The sequence below is a fragment of the Limulus polyphemus genome, unplaced genomic scaffold (genome assembly GCF_000517525.1).
Source record: "Limulus polyphemus unplaced genomic scaffold, Limulus_polyphemus-2.1.2 Scaffold76, whole genome shotgun sequence".
Lineage (NCBI taxonomy): Eukaryota > Metazoa > Arthropoda > Merostomata > Xiphosura > Limulidae > Limulus > Limulus polyphemus.
In genome coordinates, this window is record NW_013665686.1 from 338,155 (window position 1) to 364,195 (window position 26,041).

At 32.3% G+C, this 26,041-nt stretch overlaps 2 protein-coding genes across 2 annotated transcripts in view; both read right to left on the reverse strand.

Annotated features, from left to right (window-relative positions):
- Nucleotides 1-7,179, reverse strand: part of LOC106466751 (4-coumarate--CoA ligase 1-like) — a 20,625-nt gene extending 13,446 nt beyond the window's left edge. The window contains exons 1-3 of the mRNA XM_013927052.2: nt 6,918-7,179; nt 4,327-4,534; nt 3,285-3,391 (exon numbers count right to left, since the gene is read on the reverse strand). Of these exons, the coding sequence (XP_013782506.2) occupies nt 3,285-3,391; nt 4,327-4,534; nt 6,918-7,058 (456 nt within the window). The 5' untranslated portion in view covers nt 7,059-7,179. The remainder of the gene's footprint in view (nt 1-3,284; nt 3,392-4,326; nt 4,535-6,917) is intronic.
- Nucleotides 7,180-18,773: 11,594 nt separating this feature from the next.
- On the reverse strand, nt 18,774-24,772 carry LOC106466760 (4-coumarate--CoA ligase-like 7). Its single transcript, XM_013927062.2, has 5 exons — nt 24,742-24,772; nt 23,632-23,729; nt 22,168-22,297; nt 20,436-20,696; nt 18,774-18,953 (listed from the first exon to the last, which is right to left on the reverse strand). The coding sequence occupies exons 1-5, from the start codon at nt 24,770-24,772 to the stop codon at nt 18,829-18,831; spliced, it is 645 nt and encodes a 214-aa protein (XP_013782516.2). The 3' UTR covers nt 18,774-18,828.
- Nucleotides 24,773-26,041: the final 1,269 nt, after the last annotated feature.

Below are 26,041 nucleotides of genomic sequence, written 5' to 3' on the forward strand. Positions count from 1 at the left end.
GGGCGAGCATGTTTGGTGTGACAGGGATTCGAACCCGCGACCCTCAGATTGCGAGTCGAGTGCCTTATCCCCCTGGCCATGCCAGGCCCAAGAAAGTGTTATTTATAGCTACGTTCAAAGTTTTGTGAAATAAATTAGCAACCTTAGGGTAAAGTGTGAAAGTTGTACATCTTATCTGAACTTTTATAAATTATTATTACGTTTTAACTAAATACTGCTGTATACAATTTTAACATTAATTCTGGAATATGCCTTGATAGCGATGAAGTTTTTTCGTCCAAATTATGAATACCTTTTCATAAAATGATAATAATAAATAGAGAAACGCCTCCAGTATCAATTAATTTCATATATTCTTGTTATCCATTATAGTGAACGATATTAACCAATCAATTTTCTTATTAAGTATAAAACAGACAGTGAAATATTTTACTAGAAAAGTACATTATAATTCGCATCTCTTTAGGGTGCCAGTTGTGTGCTTAGTATTATGTGGGGAGTAAGATCAACATATTTTGAGCTTCCAATATAACATTTGGTAAATTAAATCCATATATCTTAGGCCACGAACATAAAGTTTGTCGTCAATTTCTATTTCCGAAAGTAATGAATATTTCATTCCTTTACACTAGAATTATAATTAGACATTTCTTATGGAGTTAGCCACATACTCATAAAGAATACTTCTCTGTGGTTTGTAGATAAAATTTACTATTTAAATCTACAATGACTTGTTTATTTCAAGTAACCTTCGCGTTTAAGTGTTGTATTTATATACATTTTTGATTTTGTACATTAGAATAGTGATGTGGTGGTTTTTTATTTATATTGCTCCATATATTGGGTTATCAATGAAGCACTTTTTGTCTTTGGGAGTTTTAGCATGACGAAATAATTATTTTCAATTTTTTGTTATGATAAATTAGTCTCTGATATGTCCAAGGCAGTGTCTCCGTCTTGGGGATTACACATGATCTAGAAATCTATTGGACAAGGTGTTATTGATATTTTGCGAAACAAATAGAGGCTGTGTTGTAGATAGATCACCATCTTGGTTACATTGTGGACTGTATAACAGATTATAAACTGACCAGATTGAATCACTTTTAATATCTCTCATGCAACAAAAATGAGCATAACATAAAGTAACGTAAAGAAACACTGTTTCATATTTCCTTTTTAATGCCAAGAAAAATATATAATGAAAACCTCTAAATCTGTCAAACCAAAGATCTTACATCTTTAAGTTTAAGAGTTTGAAAAATGACAAACCCACCTTAGTTTATTTTTGTATAATTTGGAGAGAAAATGACATACATTTCGAGCAATGTGCACATAGCTGCCGTTAGCTGATACATACGGAGATTGAGTACATATTTTAATACGTTTTTTGAGCTTCGTCATGTCGTTACAGCCCATTTCTCCACGTCCGATCATGCCCTATTTGAAAACCATGTATCTTGACAATAGCTTTGCAACGTAGATTTCAATGGAAATATTTTCATCGTGAGGATGCCGTGTCAAAAGTACACCAACCCTACCTGACGACTTCCATAACCCTTCTAGTGTACGTGGGCGATGGTTTCCCAGATCACACAGAAATCCGTAGGTACTACGTCCGTCAATTTGATCGACATGAATACTCATTTCCTTCTACATCTGCTTGGGGTATGTAAAGAATGAACGTAGATGTCGTAGAAGCAACTTCGGTACACGTGATTTGTGTCGTTTTTTAAGGCTAAGATCCTTATCTATTATGTTGTGTACCATTTCCTGGAGCACGTGGACGGCTTTTACCATTGACCTTTGTTTTTGTGGAGTCTCACCTGTTACAAGGTTTTGTACTTTGCTTATGATACGACTGGGTTGTGGCTTGTTTAAGACCATTTTTTTGATGTTTCTGGCACCTCAATTTGAACCACAATTTGTTTTCATTATTATTAAATATAAGAGATTTCCCGTTTTGGAAATTCTAAGCCCACAATCTAAACACCTCTATATGGTCATATTGTACGAATATTTTCTTCAGAAAAGGCTGTTACATATTTTCATCAAAAGCGCTCAATTTTTGTTAAACTAACCTGCTCATTATTCAGAACAAATGGAGACCCAGAAAGCTGTATTTTTAATAATTTCAAGACAATAGTTGGTTATGATGGTTTTGTCAAAAAACTTGTTTTTGATTTTATTAATTGGTATAGACGAAAGGTAGGAGCTACGTATTTCTATTAAAACTAACACTTAGTTCTTATAGTGGACATAAAGTGGTTACACTAGCTTTAGAAAACAAATGTTTGGTGATTACAGAGGGTTTGTTTGTTTGGAATTAAGCACAAAGCTACACAATGGGCTATCTGTGCTCTGCCCACCACGGGTATCGAAACCCGGTTTTTAGCGTTTTAAGTCCGCAGACATACCGCTGTGCCACTAGGGAGAGGAAACAGATGGTTACAGTAATTTTGCTATAAACTAGTGTATTACTTTAATAATGAAATAGATACAGTACTAAAACTAACAGATAACTCTAGCGATGAGTACAGGGGTAAGATATACAGCTGATTGTAGCACTTTTAGTGTGCTTTGTAGCAAAACAACATTGGACTATCTGCTGTGTCTATTGCGGGGAATCGAACCCCAAATTTTAGCGTTATAAGTCCATAGATTACCATTGTCTCACCGGGAGACAGCAGTTTTAGTAACACTAACCCTTCGTTTTAATAGCGGTAGGCTTAGGGGGTGGATTAAAGTAGTTTTACTAAAACTAACATTTGGTTATTATAGTGAGTATAGTACAATTGGTTCAGATAACTAATTTGATTCCAGTGACGGTTAGAGAGGTAAGGGTTGAAAGGTGGTTAGAACAAATTTACAAAACTAACATAAGGTTCTAATGTTGGTTATAGATATAAGGGTAAGTAGCTGGTTACAATACATTTGCTTAACTAACATTTGATTCTAATAATGGTTATAGAGGTAAGGGTAAAGAAATGGTTACAACAGATTTAATAAACTAACATTTGGTTTTTGTGACCGTTCTAGCAGTAAGGGTTGTGAGTTTGTTACAACAGATTGAATAAACAAACATTTTGTTCTAATAATGGTAATAGAGGTAAGACAAAAAAAATCCTAAACTAATGTTTCTTTGACCATTTAACGATTTTAAAACTGAAGATTTTATTGGTATTTGTTTCCTTTTATAATTTTGATACAAATATATTTGAAACAAACACACATATATATAAAAGCTACCTTTTGGTTTCATGACGTATATATAGTGTTTTTACCTGAAAATTTGGTAAGTTTTTCGTCGCTTTTTTGGCTTTATCTAAATTATTCTTCTCTACCAGAAGGTAAGCAGAAGCAGTCTGTTCCAGCCTAGAGCGAAGTTCCTCTTATAAAAAAAAACAGCATGTTTCGTTAGTTTGGGCCAAAGATTACAAGATTGTGTAAGAGTCAAACACTGAGATTTCATAAATCAGACAAAGGTTTCTACGAATCTACAAATTGAAATATCTATATAATATTATTTTAGTATTGAAACGATCAGAATATAATGTGGTAAAAAAACATGAAAACATTAATGTTGTAAAATTTCTAAGCATCATCAAGGACTTGTTCAGTTTCGTGTTTACCAGGAATTTTAGAAAGGAGTTAATTCAGTAATTTCTTAATTAATCCATTAAATACATTTATGAGTTATCTATATCTATGGATTGAATTAGATTATATGTGTATATTATTGACAATTATATTTTAAATCCTCAAATTACCGACCTGTTCTTATTCCGTTCACTACTTGTCGGGTCAACATATTTCATCATATTGAGCGATTTTCTATTTTTGAACGAGATCACTCATATGTTATAGAACAGCTGGCCTAAGCAATAACTGGTGTTATTAACTGCTAAACTGGTGACATTTTTATTTAAATTTTATGGATGTGTGATTTCCATGTTATTAGAGACCATAAAATAAACAAATTCGTGGTGTTACAAGAGTTACAAGAAATAGTTTAGAAAAATGTGTTTAAAATGCCCTTGGGATTCACATACACTATCAAAAGTTCTAGAGTCAGCTGCAGCTTTTGCACTACGAGTAACCGTAATTGCCGGTGTGTATTTCTATAAATACTTTTGTTACAATAGTCAATCATTTTGCTTAAATTAACCATTCTATTAACTAACATGTGTCTTGCCAAGATGATTGGCTAATGAAATAAAACACTAAATAAAATGGAATTGACAGTCCTAACCCATATATTGCCAATAATTTAATTTAGATTCAACACGGAGAGGTTTTTAAAAGATGCTCAATACTTTCATATACCTGCTTTATCCATGGGTTTTCCCAAACTAATGACTGCTCCTGCATTCATTGCTCCTAATGCCGCTGCCGCATAATCGATGTTATTAGCGGTGCAAATGCAAAATACATCTCCTACTTTCAAACCACGTCGTATGAGCGCGCTAGCAAATCGTCTGCTGCTCAGAAGGACATCTTGGGCAGTATAAAAACGAGATTTGTCGTGTGAAACCTGCAAATAAGGAAATTCGAGATTATCAGTAAAACTAATTCTATAACTCCAAAATAAAAATATTCGATATGAGCCATCTGTTTTTTAAATGGCAGATGCTTTAGAAAATTTATAGAAAAAAAAACACACACACACACACACACATACAAGATTACCTCATTAACTCTTCACATTTCAAAAGAAAGATAAGATTGTAAATTAACGAAATTCGAATCCGTATTTTTTTTTGCTGAGCATGTTTGTTTAATCGGGTTAAATCAAGAAACCCCTTGTTCCGAAACACTTAGTAAAACACAGTTCTGTCATTTAGAAATTTTCTTGTTTCTATATATACATATACTTTTTGGGTGAGACGTACCTTAGCAGTGTTTGTTTGCTGTGATGTAAAAGTTATTGTATGTACTTTATTTTGTCAACGTTTTTTCTCATTAACAGACAAAATGTATAGGTATTTAGACAGTGTTTAATGAAGATAGATATTTCTCTGTTTCCGATACAAAGACAGCAGACTTAAAGCTACTCAACACTTTCACTACAGTGGGTCTTTGTGGTTTATTATCTACAAGCTGATGTACCCGTCCTTTGTCCGGGTTATGAACTTACAAAAATGTGGGGTGGATGATGTGATAAATAAAACAAAAATCATAGCTTTTACACAATTTATATATAACATAACATATTATTACATTATTCATTATTACCTCACCAAAGGTTTTGTATAAGCTTTAATAATTCAATATACTTAAAACATGGTATACACTGTGCGATGGTCAGGGTGACTTTGAAGGATGAGGTAGTGGCCAAAGTATTGGTGGTATGGGTGTTTTTTGTTATCCCCTTTCAACACCCAGCTCTTAATGCCCTTCCACTGTGTTTCATGCGATTAATTAATTGATGGTCGTTGGCTGCAGAAATGTTTTACGGGCCGAAGTTGAAGCGTCGCGGGTCAAAGAAGGAAGTGAGTATAACTCATATCAGCCTTATTGTGGCTGTTGAAGTAGAAACTTCAGTTAAGTTTATGCATTACTGCAATAGCAGTATGTGTGTATGTTGTGTTATAGAAAGATTAATAAAATTTGTCTGTGTAAGGACGTGGCACCATCTATGAATGTAGTTAACGTTAATTTAGGTCAAAGGTAACAAATACTCAATAACAGCAATAATGGGGGTACAGGAGATTGTGAACCTCTTATTAACACGCCCCTTGTTCGAAACTATCATCCCACACAGTTTGATTGAGATTGGTTCAGCGACCTAGGAATAGTTAGATAACGGACAAACAGACAGACAAAATGTGTACTACCTATCATTCTAAATGTTTTTAAAGTAGCTATTAGCACTCATTTAACAATACTTGTTTTATTTTATAGAGCAAAACTACATAATGTGCTATTTGTATTCCATTCGGCTCGGGGAATCTAACCCAGTATTTAAGCATGCGGAAAGTTCCCGCTGACTCACCGGGGATATAAGGATACGGAAAATTAAGATCCACATCTTACTAAAAATTTAATTCAAATCTGACTTCTGGAAAAGAAAGAGATAAAGAACCTACCATGTTGTTCTAGTTTTTTGCCTTTTTAGGAATTCAAACCAACACGTTAATATATATATATACACACACACATATGTATATATATCACCTAAGTGGATTTAAGTAGATTTTTATTTAACTTAATACTGAATCGTATCTAAGTGTAGAAGAATAATTATTTTCAAACTACTTTCACCAATATTCTTCCGTTTAGACCAAAGGTGGGCAATAATTTTCGCAGGCTGGCCACTCCACGAATTTTCGTAAGTCGACATGGGCCGCACATTTCTACTATATCAGTTAAATTACCCTATTATGTTATTTCCACAATTATCGGGAGTCATGTCGGGCAGGACAGAAATGTTAAACGGACCGGATCTATCCCGCGGGCCGTATTTTGCGCACCCCTGGATTAAATTGAACAAAAGACAAAATCATGAAATATGTAATATCGTATCCTTTTCCCCATATTAGAGATTGTGTTATATTAACACCAGAAATCTTTTTTTTTTTGGAAAATATTCTCATCCAACAACGCATCTAAAAAATAACAGGTCTATGATAGTTGTTAAATTAACGTGTAAGTTGAAGTTAATGTTTATTTTCCTGGAATAAAAATGAATTAACTGGATACATTAAACGCGGTGATGTCAAGACAGAAATGTATTTTATGGGATTTAACTATGATTTCTTTTAAAATTTAACAGAATGTATCCAAGCTTATACATTTGTACACTTATTTCTGTAAAAGTTCACAACAGTATATGACTTTTTTTTTATATCGTGACCACTAATTTTCACAAATATTCTAACAGTCTGGATGAATTGTATGAAATATTAAAAGCTTACCATTAATAGTTTATCACCGTATTTTTCCAGTGTCAACGTGAGAAATTCTGTCAAAGAGATGTTGGGTATATCAACTGAAGACCGAGGAGAAGTAAGAATCTTTTCGTCTGATATTAACGAATTATTACTCATCTTATACATATTTTGTTAGAGCGGGTTGCTTATATATAAAACAACACTTAAGTCTTCGTATTTTCGGGGAATGGCCGCCAAACGTTCGTTACAAATTACTCTTCGAAGAAATGTGGAGATCGTCTTCTGCACTAGATTTTATTGGGAAACAAAAATATTCCCATAAACTGTTGGATACTTATCGAGCAGACCACGTGAGATCTCAAGACTATAAAGTAGGGTTGTCTGTTGCTGACAACATGTGTCATCACAAACTAATTAACTGCTTATATTTTATCTGACTTTTTCATCCACAGGCCAAAGCAAGAGAAGTCCATCGTATATTTTTACTTGGTTATCGGATATACAGATATGTTTGACAGAATATGAAGCAAACTGGCTATACAGTTCAAGCAGCCGTGGGCATTGTTGTTATTTCTTTGCTTTATAATTGAATATGCTTCTCTTTTGCTTACTTCGGATATTTACGCAAAGATAAACAAAAGGTTTGTGCTCTGACGTATATAAATTTGTACTGATAACCAAGAGAGAGAAGATAGCTGGTTATTCAACACACCCACTAACAGCTTTTCGCTTATTATCATTGTATTATCAATAGTGGGATTTCATCGTCACTTTTGTAAACCCTCAACGGCCCAAAATGCGTAGGCTTTTTTGCGTCAACGGAATGCGACCATGGAGACTAATTCTAGGCTACCACGCCCTGGCAATCATACTTACAACCCAATGATGTTCTAAGTGTTTTTTATAAACGTTTGTTTCAAATCAAAGCACTATCTGCGCGTTTGCATTTGAAAGCAACAAGACCTTGAAAACTTTGTCCTAATGTTAGTAACATCTAGAGAAGTTAAATATATTTCATGATCAAAGTCAACAGGAAAACTGCTCATAGAAATACATATATATATATATAATGAAATAAGCAGCTTCAATACTATTAATTACAGAAAATCAGCACTGTAAATCAATATTGAACTTAATATGAAATAAGCATTAAGAAGATTTTAGTAAAGAATACATTGTCAGTCCTAGTTGTCACCTTAAACTCGTAGCGAAAGATTGACAGCAACTGACAGAAAATTATCCGGATTTGAAGAACATAAAAGTTAGAAATTTCTTGTCATTGTGATATAATGATTTTAAAAACAAACAGTTTGAAACTTAGTTACTTTTATTTATATTTTTTGAAATGTTTGAGTGTTATACTTTGAGCAATCAATGTGCGAGGTTGTTTAAAGACAGTTACATATAAAGGAAAAGTTCATAGTATATTGAACCTATATGTAATAAGATAAAGTTTTTCTCAAGTTTACACTTGTAGAGAGGTTGAACGTTCATCACCCAAGTTTGATAAACACAGGTCAAAAACCACGGAAAGCTGAAATAATACAGTAAGTTTAACTAACCTTGAATCAAAGGTTGAAGATCAATGTTGATTGAAAATCTAGTAAACAGGATGGTGGTATAGTTACATAATTGACTCTGCACTCGACTCGACTGTCCTGAGATTTGGAACTTTATTTTATATGCGATTAGACCTAAAATGTTTAGAATGAACATCCTACAAGTTAACTTGAAAAGCCATATATACTAACTAAACAAATCGTTTCGAGGTCTATTTCTCTGGAACCTCCCCTAATTTTTGCTCGTTATATATTGACCAAAAAACATTTGAAAAAATATTTTTGGCTGTTGTGTCATACATTCATAATTGTCTTTGTATTTAGATGTCCTAATCGTTTGTCTTTCTCTCACGTCAGATCAGTGACTATGTTGTATTTATTGCCAGTTTGTTTAAGCATGTCTCATTAGAATTGTTCGTAACCATTAAACAATTGTAATCGTACTGTACAAAAAAACAAAAAACAAACAAGTAGTTCATTTAACTAAATCATCACATCTATATTCTGTTTGAGATATTTTTCTTGTTTAATATAGACGTTCGAAAAATTCTGCTTTACACGTTAATCTTTAAAGAGGATAATCTCTAAATCTCAAGCTATTAACGTATCCAAACAAGATACTTATAATTATTTGGCTGAACAGGTCATACAGGATTTCTCATATCAGTTTAGTTGGTTTGATAATACTTGCTGATATGTCGTCTCATTATGTCTCCACAGTGGGACGAACTGTTTTTCTATTTTTCTTCTTCTTCTTCCAAACGCTTTTCAATTGACCATCATTCCTTCTTTTCTGAGCAAATTGACTTGAAACTTTGTTAGGTAAATTGGCACAAATATACATTTTCATGCGCCTAACACATAGACGTATTAAAATGTCAGATTTTTCCCATTTTGAAATGTGAATGATAGTGTGATTAATTCCAACAATTTAATGTATAATATCCTACTCACGAAATAAAATTTGACATCAACATCTGTGTCAAATTTGGTCTAAATATAAGTCACGTGTGGAAAGGTATTGAAGAAAAACTGCTCAATTTTTACCAAAATTTCACGTATAAAGTCACGTTAGCTATTGGTCTAGAATTTTAACTACAGCTTTACCCAAAAGAAAAATTGGACAATGTCTGTTTTTTTGTAATTCGGATTAAAGATGACTGATTTAGAGCAGCAAAAGTATAAGGTGAAAAGACTTGCAGATTAGGCCAAGCAAACTAGATTATCAGTTTATAGGAGAAGTTTTCAAAATAATCATATGGGTGGAGGGTTATTATTTATTATTCATTGCCAACTTTACATCATAAAATTGCTAAATTTTATGAAACTCTCCTAATTAAAGAGCATATAGCATCACACAATATTAGCTTAAACAATTAGTGAAAATAATTATGTTTGATATGGTTATTCCGAGTGCTTGTGGGTGATGACAAAAACTGTTAATCTAGATTCACGGAGTCATTATAAAGGAAGTTATTAACACTGTTTTAGAGAGGAAACTACCAACATATATTTTAAAGACTCTGGTTGGCTCTGTAAAGCATAAATCTGTTCTGAATAATAAGATTGTGATCCTAAAGCTAATGTTGGGTACTATAGTGTGTCACTTTCTTACTTACTGTGGTTTGTTGTTAAGTGTTGACAAAAAAAGGTGTGGCCAAAAAAAGACTGAGCATATGACTTAAAGGAATGAAATCAAAATTGGTGCCCCAACTGGTAGCTATTTCGTTTTATCCACCATTATGCCTAAAGTTGAACAAAAAGCGTGGCTTAGCTAATTAATGAATGAATACTTGCTGTAAAAGTTTAATGAATGCTGTAAGTGTAGCTACCAGTTTTGCTGGCAATTTTGATTTTTATTTCTTTAAGTCCCACACACAATCCTTTTTGACCACACTTTTTTTTCACACTTAAGGTGTTTTTGATTATATATATATACGTACACACATATAATGCATAATATAATGCTGTATGAATGATTTGATTTTGCCAGAATTAAAAATAATAAATGAGTGACTTACTATTTATCTATCCATTTTCTATTGAACGTTCTCTTGAAGATTAAAATTTCATAAAACTTTAAGAGCACCTAACGTTAAAACACTTTTTAGGAGGTGGTTACGTGGTCACACATACAGTGTGGGGTAATGAGATATTTCAACTTAGCAGTCAGTGAAAAATTTTGACCTTTGTTTATTAGTCATATTGATAAAAAACATATTATGTGTTCGTTTCTACATCTTTCAAAACTTTATGTACATTTAAACTTATAGTTTTCTAAATACACAAATGAATATAACCGACTTTTAACTATAATTCTTTGATTATTTCACTTTATAGAAATACCATAAGTTACAAAATAGTATTCTGTGATTATTTTATATAAACTCACGTTTCATCATAGTCGAATACACTATTATGTAAGTAAAATAAATAAGTATCATATATACTTAACAAAAACTACAGGTACCATAAGCATCACAGTTTATAAATTATTGGATTAACTTTCATACAAATTTCACATACTATGTAGTTTTATGGTCATAGGTTATTTGCATTGATTGTGTTTTATAATTCTTTGAATAATGAATTATATTTAATGTATAAATAAGTCTTAATTATTGTATGATATTACCTTTTTTAGGGTTTATTTTTTGTTTTTAATTATTCACAAAGCTACACAAGGACTATCTTTTTTTCTATCCACCACGGTATCGAAACCCGATTTCTAGCGTTGTAAGTCCGCAGATATACCGCTGTGCCACTGGGGGAGCCCTTTTTTAGGGCAAATGAAACATATAGTTATGTATTCTATGTGTCAGATTGAGTAGGATATAGTCCTGTTAGGACGGGAAATGTAATAATTTAATACTGAAAATCTTTAATCACTTGATTGAATAAGTTTTAATTATCGTATTGTCCTTGTAGGGCTAATTAATGATGAAGAAATGTAATGTATATTTTAGGAAGAATTAATTATAAATGAATTAGTGTTAAGCGTCCTTTTTCAGGACTTAATTTAACTATAAATGATTTAATGAATTAATTATGCATTATTTAATTAATTAGTGTTAAACGTCCTTTTAGGACGATTTAATTAATTAGTGATTAATTACAGACATGATGTAACGGGCATTGTATGAGTCATGACTGCCTAGGAACATGTTCTGTACTTTGTGGTACTTCATGGCGGCCTAGCAACACGTCTCTAACGACGCACAATCTGGTGGCAACGTTTTTGACTATGACCTCATGATCTTTGATGACATCACCCCTTTCCCCTCCACTGATGCAGCCAATCAGTGTGAGGGAGCATCCTTTGGACGCGATGTAATACTCAGATGCACATTACACAATCATTATGTAATAGTCAGGTGTATATTAAGTAATAATTGTGTAATAGTCAGGTGTATATTAAGTAATAATTGTGTAATAGTCAGGTGTATATTAAGTAATAATTGTGTAATAGTCAGGTGTATATTAAGTAATACTTGTGTAATAGTCAGGTGTATATTAAGTAATAATTGTGTAACAGTCAGGTTTGTATTAAGTAATAATTTTGTAACAGTCAGGTTTATATTAAGTAATAATTGTGTAACAGTCAGGTTTATATAACGTAATGGTTACGAAACACTCAGGCGGCATCCTTTGATCTCTTGTCACCTGGCGAACCCCCACTAAGGCGGCATCCTTTGGATGCGATAGTGCCTCCATTACTACTTCCATTCCTACCTCTCTTTCAATAGTCACATACCCCAGGCAGCTGGAGATTGAAACGGATATTCATGATATTCCATACGAAGACATACCAGAAAAGTCACTGGGCACGGCGTCTATGGAATACTTTCATTCTTTATTTATTGAAGTATTACAACAAGTCTTAATATATATGAATGGGTCTTTATTGACTAAATAGTAGAGTAGATATTGTGTATGTATGATGCTCTTTGTTAAATAGCATTCTAGAATATGTGCTTGTTATTTGAAATGGTAACATAGAATGTAGTTATCGTACTATATTTTCTATAAGTAATATTACAGAATAGGTATTATACTTTTACAGGGTAGCACATATCAAATGGTAGTATATGTGCATACTGAATCTAACTACGTAGCAGAGCAAGAATTAGTTTATGTGAATTTGTATGAATTGCGCATCATTAAAATTCAATTGCTACTATATGTGTATTTATATGAATTTTCCAATGTAGCAGGACATAGTGTGATTTCATTTCTAAAACGTTGCAGGCCAGGTGTTAGTATAAGTGGATTTACATGCATTTGATAATGTACATGTCGAACAATAGTTCTTATTGCATATGGATTTGTATGAATGTGTAGAAAATGTGTTTGCTTCTTTTTTTTTTAATGTAAAGCTACACTCTGCCACCGTGGGGAATCGAACACCGGATTTTAGTATTTTAAGACCGTAAAATTACCACTAATCAACTAAAGGAATGAGCAGAAGAGATGTTAGTGCACGGGTACTCCAAATAATTTAGCAATTTAGGTAAACCTAATTGGTTGAGGTCATATGCTAAATTCGGCCTGAGGTGTGGTCAAAGAACATATCTGCTATGTTACGTTTTTGGCTATCATATGCCATCTGTTGTCCATTTACTGATTGGTCAGTTACAGAGAAAATGTATATAGTACAAGCAGTTTTGTACCTTTCACGAAAGATGAATTTTATATCTTAAAGATGAAAGATGGTGTTTCTGATCTGAGAGGGGCAGAACTTGCCGTGAAATCTTGTTGCTGTATATTCTATTCTATGATTGTGCCTAATGGTAATGTACTGTTTAACTCTATCGCCAGTAAGGTTGATTTTAGTCTCAATCTTTTCTTTTTGTTGTTAAATACAGCTATCTATTTTTTAGCTTCTTTATTTAAGTACAGTTTAACTCCATTTTTTTATTTTGTATTATAGCTTGAATTTTTTAGAATTATCCTTTCATTAGCACGACCAGTTGTTCCTTATGTTCTGTCAGTAATGAGGTATTTTATGTTTGTTTTAAGTTTAAACCTTGTCTTATGTTAATGTTTCATATACAACAAATCACTATACCTGTCCTGCGTATTAGATCCCGAACATTTTTTTGTGTTCAAATCAAGTAAAGATGAGCTACTTTTTTCCTTGAGTTACCACACTGAATTTGACAGTTTAATTCAACATGTGCTAGTACATGTAGATTTATATCAGTTTTACAAAGTATTAAAATAACAGGTAATGTACGTGAACGTTTCAGTTTATTTTGCTCTATATTAGGACCTCTTTTTATTATTTTAGAACTTTTCATTTTGATACATATATAAAAAACTGAACATGATATGTCTCAGATTACTGATCTCATAATGATATAAATGCCTAATGAAATCATCTTGCTAATCTGCAAAACAATGGGTAAGTGGCAGAATGTATTAATCTTTCAAAAGAATGTAACATTTGGTTATTGGTCTAGCAAGAGCATCGTCATCAAAGACCATTTCTTCATTGGTTGATTAAAGAAATCTGTAACTAGAATCTAAAAACAAATTGTCAATGTAAAGGGAATGTATCTATCACTGAATGACCGACTGAAGTCTAACCCAACTTAGTGGCTTTTATTTAATAATGGGTAGTATACGACTATTTACATGCAAAGGATAAACAAGAACAATCATATGACAACAGAAAACAAGTCGAAGAATAGTGCAGATACAAATACAAAATAACGGCTTCAGTGAATCTGCGAATGCCAAATGGATGACTGGGAGCGTGTGATATGATCTGATGAGACTTGTATCATCATGTTCAGTATCAATTGTAAAGTAAAACGTGTAGAATATCCCATCTGAGTTTTGCATATGTTTTTCCAATTCTGCAATTTCCTGGAAATGATACAATAGAGTAGAGACCGTTTTCTTCGCACAGTTTGAGTCTCTTGATTCCTGTAAACGGAATAATAACATCCAGAGTATACTTGGATGTTGTTGCCGATCATGACCATGGTACAAGGCTTTATTTCCCCCTGATAGACAAAATTCTTCCAAATCAACAACTGAACAACCATCGTTCGAAGACCATGATATTTAATCAATTCAACTTCTTTGGTCAGCCCAATCACCAAATTTTTATCTAACTGAAAGTCCTTAAGATGTACTTCAATTTGTCATCCGCTATCGCAATACTTTACCAACCTATGTGAAACCATTCCAGAGCTTACTCTTAAGCAGTAATATAATAATGCACGTTCCAGCTTCTTGTGTAGCCTATATCACCCAGAGTCCAAGCTATTATCTTGGATAAATATGGTTAGCTCAATCTTAGGCGTGGGTCAGCATAAAGTGGCTAGTAAGTGTTTGTAATGGAATATGTAACTGAACAGGTATTAGTATATATATATATACAAGACGAGATAATCGTCCTTTGTCCATGTTATGAACTTCGAAAAATGTGTGGGTGGATGCTATGATAAATAACACAAAAATCCTAACTTTCGCACAATTTATTTATAACATAGCATATTATTACAGTATTCATTATTACCTCACCAAAGGTTTTGTATAAGTTTTAATAACTCAATATGTATATGCTTAAAACATGGTATATACACTGTACGATGGTCATGGTGACTTTGAAGGATGAGGTAGTGGCCAAAGTAGTGGCGGTATGGGTGTTTTCTGTTATCCGCTCTTAATGCTCTTCCACTGTTTTTACATGATTAATCAATTGAAGGACATTGGTTACAGAAGTATCTTAAGGGCCGAAACTAAAACGTCACGGGTCAAGTGGCCATAAGTGAATAAACGGCTCTTCATATCATCCTTATCATGGCTGTTAGAGTATAAACTTCAACTGAGTTTATGTATTATTGCACTAGTGGTGGCCATGTTTTTCATTGCATTCTTCCATTGGGAGTACTAGTGAACTCTATAAGATATATAAGACGTTTTGTTCAAACTATCATTCCACAAAGTTTGGTTGAGACTAGCCCAGCGACTATCAGCTAAAACACAACAAAGATATATAAATTAACACAAAAACTAATTAGTTGAGTAAAGTTAGAAGACAAAAATCATGGAAGGATAGGAAATTAAAGTAATTAAATGATAAACAAAGTAAATAACGAACTAAATTAATCGGTTAAAAATACAAACAATGAAAGAATGAACGCGTGCTAGAGATACCACAACGAAAGGTATGGGAATGAATATAAAATGATGAAAAAGATAGTCAATTTGAAATCAGACTAATTGAACAAAAATAATTGCAAATGCAAGAAATATGGTAAAGAAAAATTGGTTAATATAACAAACAATTTTAAGTGATCGAACTGATGAATAAGTCAAGGAACTCGTTCATTAAACTAAATGTCAAGCAAAACAAAGATCGTTATGAGGAAGTATGAGGTAAACTGGAAGAGAAAAATGTTAAATATCTTCGTTCAAATCAAGGGGATCAATAGTACCTAATTTTAAACAATCAAATATTGTTTGAGGGAATCTCTTAGTTTTATGGTTCGCGCCCCGTTACTATGAAAAATCGCTCTCAGCACTCTTAGCATTGTTGTGTTACAAGAGTAACTGGCAAAATCCACTACTCGATTGGAGTAGCCCACGAGTTGTCGGTGGGTGGTGTCGACTATCTGCCTTCTTTTTAGTCTGTCATTTGAAAATTAGGAACGGCTAACGCAGATAGTATACCCCCTCCACCTACTTGCTCAGCAGAAAATCTGAAATCTTATTTATAACGCTAAACACTAGGTTTCCACCATACCCGTGGTGGGAACACGACAGCTAATTCATTGTGTAGCTTTGGGCTTCACAACTACAAAGAAACGAATGAGCCCTGTTAGCCATCGTGTAGCAAATTACAGATAAGTCAGAGGTAGAATGTGAAGAGTTATTGAAGTCTGCCTGTGTGTGTTGTGTAGTGTCATTAATTTTTATGCAGGAGAGATATTGACGTGAACGATCTTCTAAAATGCGTCTTTCTTTTACAGATCACATAATATATAAGGTTTTCTCGAAATGCATGTGAGTAACTTGTCATATTTGGGATTTTTATAAAATATTCTGGTCCACAGTATCATCCGGAAAACAAGTCTCAATGAGAAATCAGGTATATCTTGATGTCACCGAACGAAATACACCACCTGCTAATGTGTTAACGCCACAACGTACATATATATCTGGAAAGGATATTTTGAGAAATTAGTTGTTATTATAACTGCAAAATCTCAGAAGTATTGGTGATTTGTGCTTGAGGTGCTAACGAGTTTAGATGTCTAAATTCACCAGTGGATATAAGTAAGATAAATTCTACAAAATATTCATTTCAATTCGAATTTCATGAACACAACGAACAGGTAAGGAGATATGTAGAAAATGAAAACATGAAGATACACAGTTAACGATGTCGGCTGGTGGGGCATTAAGAGGAAGTCCAAGAACACTTATATTTCAAAGTACCAAATGTACAAATACGAAGACAGTAAAGAATATTTATTAAACTACTAAAAAATAATTACATTTTATGTTAAGTATTAGAGGATAATTTTATTGTTTGAAAATTTAATTTTTCTTCAGCTTAGGATACCTCACTGTAACAAGCCTGCTATCAATATTTACTCACACTTATCATTAACTACATCCAGTCACTGTCATTACATATTGCTTGGTTAAACATTTTGAGAATGAAATACACGTTGTTTACATCTACTTGCATGGATAATATCTAGATAATTTTATAGCTAATACACATTGTTTTCTATACGTGTTTGCTATCATTCAGAACTTTACCTGTATTTTGTATACATTGTCCGTGTTTAGAGATCACTCAAATATTTATATATATATATATACCTTTCTATGTGCTTTAGATAGCTTTTCGTTAACTTTTCAGCATAAAACACGTTTGATCTTAAGACTTGGAAATTACGCAGAAAACAGTGGTATTAGATGTAAGTTGTTACCAATAGGAAGTATATGTTGCATAGATTTATGAATTTTGACTGTTTCTTTAGGATTTATTAGATTTTTATGAAAAACTTTTGTCATCAGTATATAATTTAATTATCATATAAAAGAGATGTAATTGTGTTATTAAAAATATATAGAATCCTTTAGACCAATACAATGACAAATATTTTATCTTTCGTTATTATACCCACATGTAACGTATGTGAAGTTTCAAATTGTGATATAAATAGAATACTGTTTCACTTATAAACGACGCATTAAAATTGATTCCCTTATTTCGGGTAATTTGTGAAACTTTTTGCTAGTGTAATTGTTCAAAGCATCATTATCTCACTAATTTACAAAACTATTATTTTAAGCTCCATCTAATATCATGATGATACAATTATATTATGATATTAAACTGCATGAAAAATATCAAAAACGAAAATGCACGGGTTGAATGCTCATATTTTGGACAGAAAAAAAGACCATTAAATATATACCAGTGTTTAAAGATATCAGCTTTATAAACCTTTATACAGGTATATTAATATAATAAAAACACCTTAGGTGTGAAAAAAGGTGCGGCCAAAAAAGGATTGAGTGTGTGGCCAAACTGGTAGCTACACTTATAGCACTGATAAGAATTTTACAGCAAATATTCATTCATTAGTTAGACAGGCCGCATTTTTTGTTCAACTTGAAGCATGATAATGGGAAAACAATTTACGAACAGACCACAGGTCGTGGGGTCAAAACATACTCACTTTTTCAGCCTTTGGCGGGTTATACAGTGATGACGACTATTCGTTATACTTTTTTATATTTCTTCATTATCTTCAAAGGACAAAAAACACTTTAAACTTTAAAAGTATGCATTAACGTGAATTCTAAGATTTCATTACTCCTACGTGGATGTCGTTACACTTTGTCTTAATAATTGTGGAGAGCTAGTTTGATTCCACCAAAGATCATTTACTTTCAAAAGGTGCTTGTATGATAACAATATCACCGATACAAGTAATTTTGTATTTCTAATACAGTGTTTTCATGGTTTTGTTTTGTTGAATTTCAATACAATTATTTCACAAATAAACACATTTCGTAATACTGTTGTTGTTGTTTGTGGAATATCGCTAAAAGCTACTCATTACTAATGAATAGTTGGACTGACCGCCATATTATAACAGTTCCACAACTGAAGGGGTGAGTTGTTCTACGACGAGTTTCGATCCCACGATCTGCAGATTGCGAATCAAGCATCCTAACCACTTTTTCTAATTTTTTTACACATATAGATCAAATACTCATAATACTTACGAAAACAATATATGCTTTTATTTTAATTTACAGAAAATACTTTTCCATCCATCAATCGAAAACAAGAAGTGTATATGTTGTAGTGTTGTCTGAGAGCCACTGACCAGTGGTTATTTCTTCAGTTTTTGGACTACATGATCGTTCAGATATTTACGCTCGATCTCGCCGAACTGTGATCGGGGAATTTGGTCTCGAATCTCCAATCCCTTCAGCTGTTTCTGTGGCGCTAGACGAGCTATAAAAACAATACAGTCGAGCTGTTAAAATAAAACACTCTAGTACAGGGTTGTATTTTTAAAGCTATTACATCAGTTTAAGTCTATTAAGGCTGGGCTGTATATTGAATATTACTACACTAGTGAAAGTCTGGTAAAAGCCATCAATACGATATACATATGGAACTTTAAATAAAAGTGTCTCTATGATAAGTTATGGAATGTTCAACTTATCAGTTTTCATCAAACTGAAAATAATTTATCGGTACATGAAGGTTACATCTAGACAGCTATGTATTTTGATGTATTTATTAATTATTAATTGTTAAAATTAAAATATATATATATATTTAATTGCAATTGGAGGAGTTTTGTACAATTTTCAACAATATCGAAAATGTTACGTAATAATAACATAATGTTCTTATCGATCCCAGTGGTTCATTGGTAAGCTTATAACGTTAAAAGTAATCAGGGTTATATACCATTGACATTCATGTCGATCACAGGCCATAGTGTAGCTTTGGGCTTAATAATAAACAAACAAGAATTGTTATACATAGGTGTATCTGCTTTCAACAGTATAATTTCAACTCAAAAACGAAAAGAAAACTAAGACCATTTTGATTGTTACAAGCAAGTTTCTTTGAAGAAAACTGACTTTTCAATGTTAACACTCTCACACTTCTTTGACAATTAAAAATAGTAAGTGCTAAAAACCATAAAGTAATTATTATAAGAAAAAATTAGTAGATTGGTTTAATAAAAAATAACAACAGTGATTTGCCAGTAAAGTTTTTCTTAAGCTTAATTTGAATTTTTTTTTTACTAAACGATGTTATACCCATCTATATTACTTGACTAAGTATTACTACTTTTAATTTGGTGTTAAGCCAAGAGATAGCGCTGCAGTTGATTTTTGCTAATTTGTGTGTTGTGTGCACTAATTGTTGGCTAAATATTACATACATGTCTCTGAACTTAATACATATACAAACTATATAGACTGAAACACACGCTTAATACCTTATTTATAACAAAAGTGTTTTCCTTACCTTAAGACAGAATCGTTAATCTGCAACAATCTTCCACTAGTTGCTTTCAATTTTCAAGAAGAAAAATTGTATATAAATATATTTCAACCAAACTATTTGCACCGTATTCATAGTGTGGCAGAAACGTTATGATACCCTTTTCTTCTTCTTGAAAAATCAATAACAGACTGAATAGGGAATATAATATTATAAAATATAACAGGCCTAATACTGTTACCTTATGACAAATATTATTAATAAATCCTTCGTCAGTTTAGAAAGGGTGTTCACACTATAGTAATTAATGATGTTGCGTACTCATTGTTTGAGTAACATGAAAATTCGAGCCCTTTGTTTAATATTTACCATAATATTCATACATTACAATACTTTCGAGTATATCTTAGACTGGAAAAGTTAGTTATCCATTTCTACCAATAATGTTTCTGACAGAAAAGACAATTTTACCGGAAATAAAACGAAGTATGTTTTCAGGTGTCACGTGACTATCTGGTTTCATCACCACAAATCCATAAGGCGCTTCTCCCAAAGTGGAATCTGGGATTCCTACTACAGCGGCGTCCTCTATTGCCTGATGACTACATAACACAGATTCTATTTCAGTAGGAGAAACTTGATGAAATCCTGATTTGATCATTTCTTTTAACCTGTCAGTGATGTAGAGATTTCCCTTCAAGTCGTAAGGCCAAAATCTCCTGCTGACAACAACTATTGTTGATAAGTGTATATTTTTAGGTTTGGTTGAATATTTACAATCTTTGTTTTAATCTGCTATTTCGGATAGAATCACATAACAATATTAAAATCTGAAAACATAAAGAATTAGTTGTCATTGCTTCAATATAATAATAATTATGTTGTCAGTAATCTGGTAAAATGATCGATGAAAGTCAAACATGTATTTTTTTATTTTGTTTACTTTAAAGCGATGTTAACTTTGCATTTTAATATCACTACCCTGAAGATGTAGAATTAGAAATCGGGTTGTAAATCTGTATGTTTGTTTACCAAAGAAAAACAGTTTCAACATAAGAGATCGTGTTTCTAATGCAGCATTTCTTAGCTTCTACTTATCTAGTTATTAAGGAAAAATTTGACAGAACCGTTGAGTAATGGCAATCTGATAGTAAAAATCAGAGTTATTAAGTGCTGACAGAAAAACTCAAGTAAAGAATTTACTTTCAAGCAGGTTACAAATATTCTTTTTACTGACGTTTGCTTTCAAATGTGATTTTTTGGTATTTCTTTAGCATAGAACTACACAATAGACAATCTGTGCCTACTGCGGATATAGAAACTTGAATTTTATCGTTATAAGCTCTCATGCTCTCCGCTGACCCATTGGGGAGCTGACATTTAGGTTAGATCAAAATGACCGAAGCAGATTATGCTGTAATCTTTCTATTAAGAACTAAAACTCAGTCAATCGAAGAAATGCTTAATGGATATGTAGTTGTGATAACAGCTTTCCACAAAATAACTACAAATGTTTAGGCTTAGCATGACCAAGTGGTTAGGAGCTCAATTTGCAGTCTGGCGGATCGAACCAGTCACCGAACGTGCTTGCTCTTCTGCCGTGCGGGCATTATAATATCATGGTCAATCCTACTAATCGTTGGTAAAAAGTAACCCAAAAGTTGGTGGTCGGTGATGGTGCATTCCTTCTAGTCTATCACTCTAAAATTATGGATGGCTAGTCCAGATAACTTGTGAACAGCTTTGCGCGAAATTCAACAAACAAACGCTTAATATTAAAAATTCATATACATCATAAAATTGAAAACTGATATTGATTAGAAGGCTTTTAATGAAATGTTTGGCAACTTCTCTTTTAATGATATTTTCAGCCGCAATTTTAAGTGACCAGTTTAAAAAAGTTTGTTATTCCAAAATTCTGATTCCAAGGCAAGATGAAAATGTTTTAAATTTAATACTCAAAAACACAGAAAACTTTAACGATGAGAGTCCTCGAATGAAAAGAAGTGTAAAGATAACACCCAATGAAACAGAAAAACAATAATGGTAGCACTAATACCGTAACAATTAGCGAAGAAGTATACAACATTAACAATTGGAGGTAAAGATGCAAACTGAAAATAACAACAATTCTTTTATAAATAACAAGTAATGTTCATGTGATAGCTGTAAAAACAATCTCACTGATCTGTTCTAAACCAACCATCTTCCGTAAAAACTTCTGCTGTAACTTTGGGGTTATTAAGATAGCATTTCATCACCTGCGGACTACGAACATAAAATTCTCCACCTTCATTTGGGCCTAAAGCGACCCCTGTGGTTAAATCAACAACCTGATAATGTAAATTTAGGTACATGATAATTATTATTTTTTTTTTTTTGCTGTCGTTTAAAACTGACAAAGTGTCTTACAGGCACAGTAACTGGGAGAAACAATTACATATTCCACATGATGGAGGAAGCATATAATTAATACGGTACAACAAAACCAGGTAGAAATTCAAGATAACACCTAAATGCGATTGTGCTTAAGTATTTACTAAGATAAAGATAACCATTTCACGAAGCTTTTTACAAAGTTCTGGTATATAAAATGGCTCGTGAAACTATTTTGTCTGGGTTTTGTTAACAATAACCTTTTTCTTAAGAAAATTGTTCTCAAAATTATAGATGTGAAATATTCATGTGCTAACTCTGGTTACTCTTTAAACATTTTATAGTGCACAATTTTCGCCTTCTTCATCAAAACCTTGTACTGGTATACTGTAGCTATCCTGTAGAGACATTGTTTCAAATCCCTAACTTAAATATAAAATACTTTCACAAACATCATAAGGATTGGATGCATTATGTTCAAAATAGCAAAATAAAATTCTAAGGATTTAATTACATCTATATTTTATGTATTATTCGGCAAAAATGTATTTCCAGTTTTCAATTTTATCTACTTTTCTTACTAATCATATAACATTCACTGTAACACTTGTAACCAACATTACTAAAGTAACAATGAACTATATAGTATTAATTTTAGTACATCATTAAACTAACAATAAACACTATTGTAATATTTTAATACACATTATTATCCCAACAATAGATTATAAGGTTTCCTCAAAACGGAACTTTAGTTCGTATGAAAGCTATTTTTAAGAGTAACTTACCCACTTCCAACTACATATGACACTCGAATATATACAACATGACAGTATACATTCTGAGTAAAGCTTTACATGACCTCCTTCAGGCTAGGTCAGTTTCAAGTTACCTTAAGTTGCAGTTAACTTCTCCCTTTTATGAATAATTGTGTAACTGTAATTCTTTATACTCCATACAGAATTAATACCGTTCGTATTTAATTAATTAATTTTTGAAATTGAACGAACTCTTCATTGTAACTTAGTTCTTGTGCAAAATAATTCAATACGGATTTGTCCAGTTTATTCACTAAAAGACAACAATTAAAACATGCTATCTCGCCATTTTTTAAATATTTGCACAGCGTGTTATATTGCTGAAGCTTTATGCAATAAACCACCTCTCCCAGTAGCTCAGCGATTAGCTTGTAGGCTTGGAACACTAAGATCCCTGATGGGTACACAACAAATAGCCCACAAAAAAACAACAATGATATAATCTACTAAAATGGATATAGGCAAAAACAAACCTTCAATTCTGTTGAAGGAATTAATTTTCCAACCGAGTTAGGAGTAGTCTTTCCTTTTTCCACAGAAGCAACAATGAGAGTTTCACTTAATCCATAGACTAATACATAAATGAAACACACTTAGTAATTATTACCATGCATTAAAACGTTGAAAAATAAAATGTATTTTATGGGATTGCTCATGAAACTAGAATTAAATCATTATTTAGACCCATTGAAAATAAATTAACAAAATAAACTTTACTAGAAGTTATAGGACAATATAGCCTAACGTGAATATGATATAGTTTATTGTCTGTTTTTAGTTTAGTTTAAGAATGTTACGTTGTAAACTAAATGAAAGAAGCAATCATGTCCCTGGTTGTTTTCACTTATTTGTACATTTATGAACTGCAGAACTAACTTGTACGAACAGAATATGGTATCCGCAAACTCAATATTTATAAAAGTTTGATAACATTAGTTTCAAATTAAACTAATTTTGATGAGCAATTGTGAATAGTAAAACTATATACAGAAAAATACATATATATTGTCCCCCAATGGGACAGCGGGAAGTCTATACACTTACAACGTTATAATCCGAGGTTCGATTCCCAACGGTGGACACAGCAGATAACTCAATGTGGCTTTGCTCTAAAGCAAACAAACATATATATTATTTACAATTGAGGGTGAAAGATTGACAACACTTGACCAAAACTGATTAGGATGTGGAAATATAAAGGTTAGCAATTTTATGTCAATGTGATGTAATGATTTTAAAAAACAAACAGCTTGAAACTTGGTTGATTTTAATTAAATTCTGTGAAATATTTGAATGTTATACTTTGACTAATTGACGGACTTGGTTGCTTAGAGTGAAAGGTTAAGTTCATAGTATATTGATCCTATATGTAACCAACGCTAGAAACCGAGTATAGATACCCGTGGTGGGCAGAGTACAGATAGCCCATTGTGCAGTTTCGTACTTAACTTCAAACAAACAAACAAATAAACCTTTATGTAATACAATTAAGTTTTTGTTAAAATTTCACTTCATCAACCAAGTTTCATAAACACAGATCAAAAACCACGGAAAGGTTAAATGTAATAGTAAGTGTAACTAACCTTGAATCAAAGGTTGAAGATCAGTGTCCATTGAAAATCTAGTAAACAGGATGTTGGTTTGGTTACGTAGTTGGCTCTGTACTCGAATCGACTATCCAGAGCTTCGAAAAGTTATTTAATATCCGTTTAGACCTTAAAATGATTAGAGTGAACATCATACAAGTTAACTTGAAAATCCGATATACTAACTAAAAAAAACGTTTCGGGGGTTTCAGCTCTTTCTCTCTGGAACCCCCCCCCCCCCACTTAGTTTTTACTTGTTATATACTGACCGTGAACGTTTCAAATATACTTTTGGTTCTTGTGTCATACTTTTATAGACTGTCTTTGTATTTAGATGTTCTAATCGTTTGTCTTTCTCTCACGTCAGATGGGTGATGATGCTGTGTTTATTTCCAGTATGTTTAAGCATGTCTCAATTAGAATTGTTCGTAACCACTAAACAGTTGTAATCTTACAGTACAAAAAATCAAGTCAGCTCCTTTAATTAAATCACCACATCTATATTATGTTTGAGATATTTTTCGTGCGAAATAAGGACGTTCGAAATATTCTTCTTTAAAGCTGATCGTAATTAAATGTCCAGTTGTTAAACCATCCAAACAAAATGTTTCTAATAATTTGATTGAACAGGACCTGCAGAACTTTTCATATCAGTTTGGCATTAAAGACTTTATACATGTATATATGTTTGCAATTTCAGTCAAAATGGACGTCGAAAATGTGAAAATTTCTTATAAGCAGGGACAGACATATTTATCTTCCTGTGAAGTACAGAAATCATACAGCTAGTTCAACATAGTGAAAAATGAGAGATTATCAGTTAACATTACAATGCTTTCATACTCAAAATATCAATTTATTTATTAATTCTTAAGGTTTGTTAAGTAATGTTTTCCTCATACCTTTTTTCTTCTCTTCTTTTCACTCGTTACCTATCCAACATGCAAATTAATTTTCATTTTAAGATTAAAAATATTTGTATGCATCAGAGAATTTTCAAATTTCACAATACAAAATCTATATAATGTCCAGATAGTTATCAAACGTTTCATAAAGAAAAACTTTATATTTTATCTGTTAATTTCACTAACGAATCTCTACGGGGTTCGATAGATTTGACCGATCTTGTAACCAACATAAAAAAATATGAAATAAACTGTATTAAATTATATATAGTTGACCCTTAGGCTTTACAAAGTGACCCTGTCTTTGCTGTGTTTTAGTAGACTAGTATTTAGTAAAATACAGTGAACATTTCAACTATTATATATTATATATGTATATATCAGAGATTATT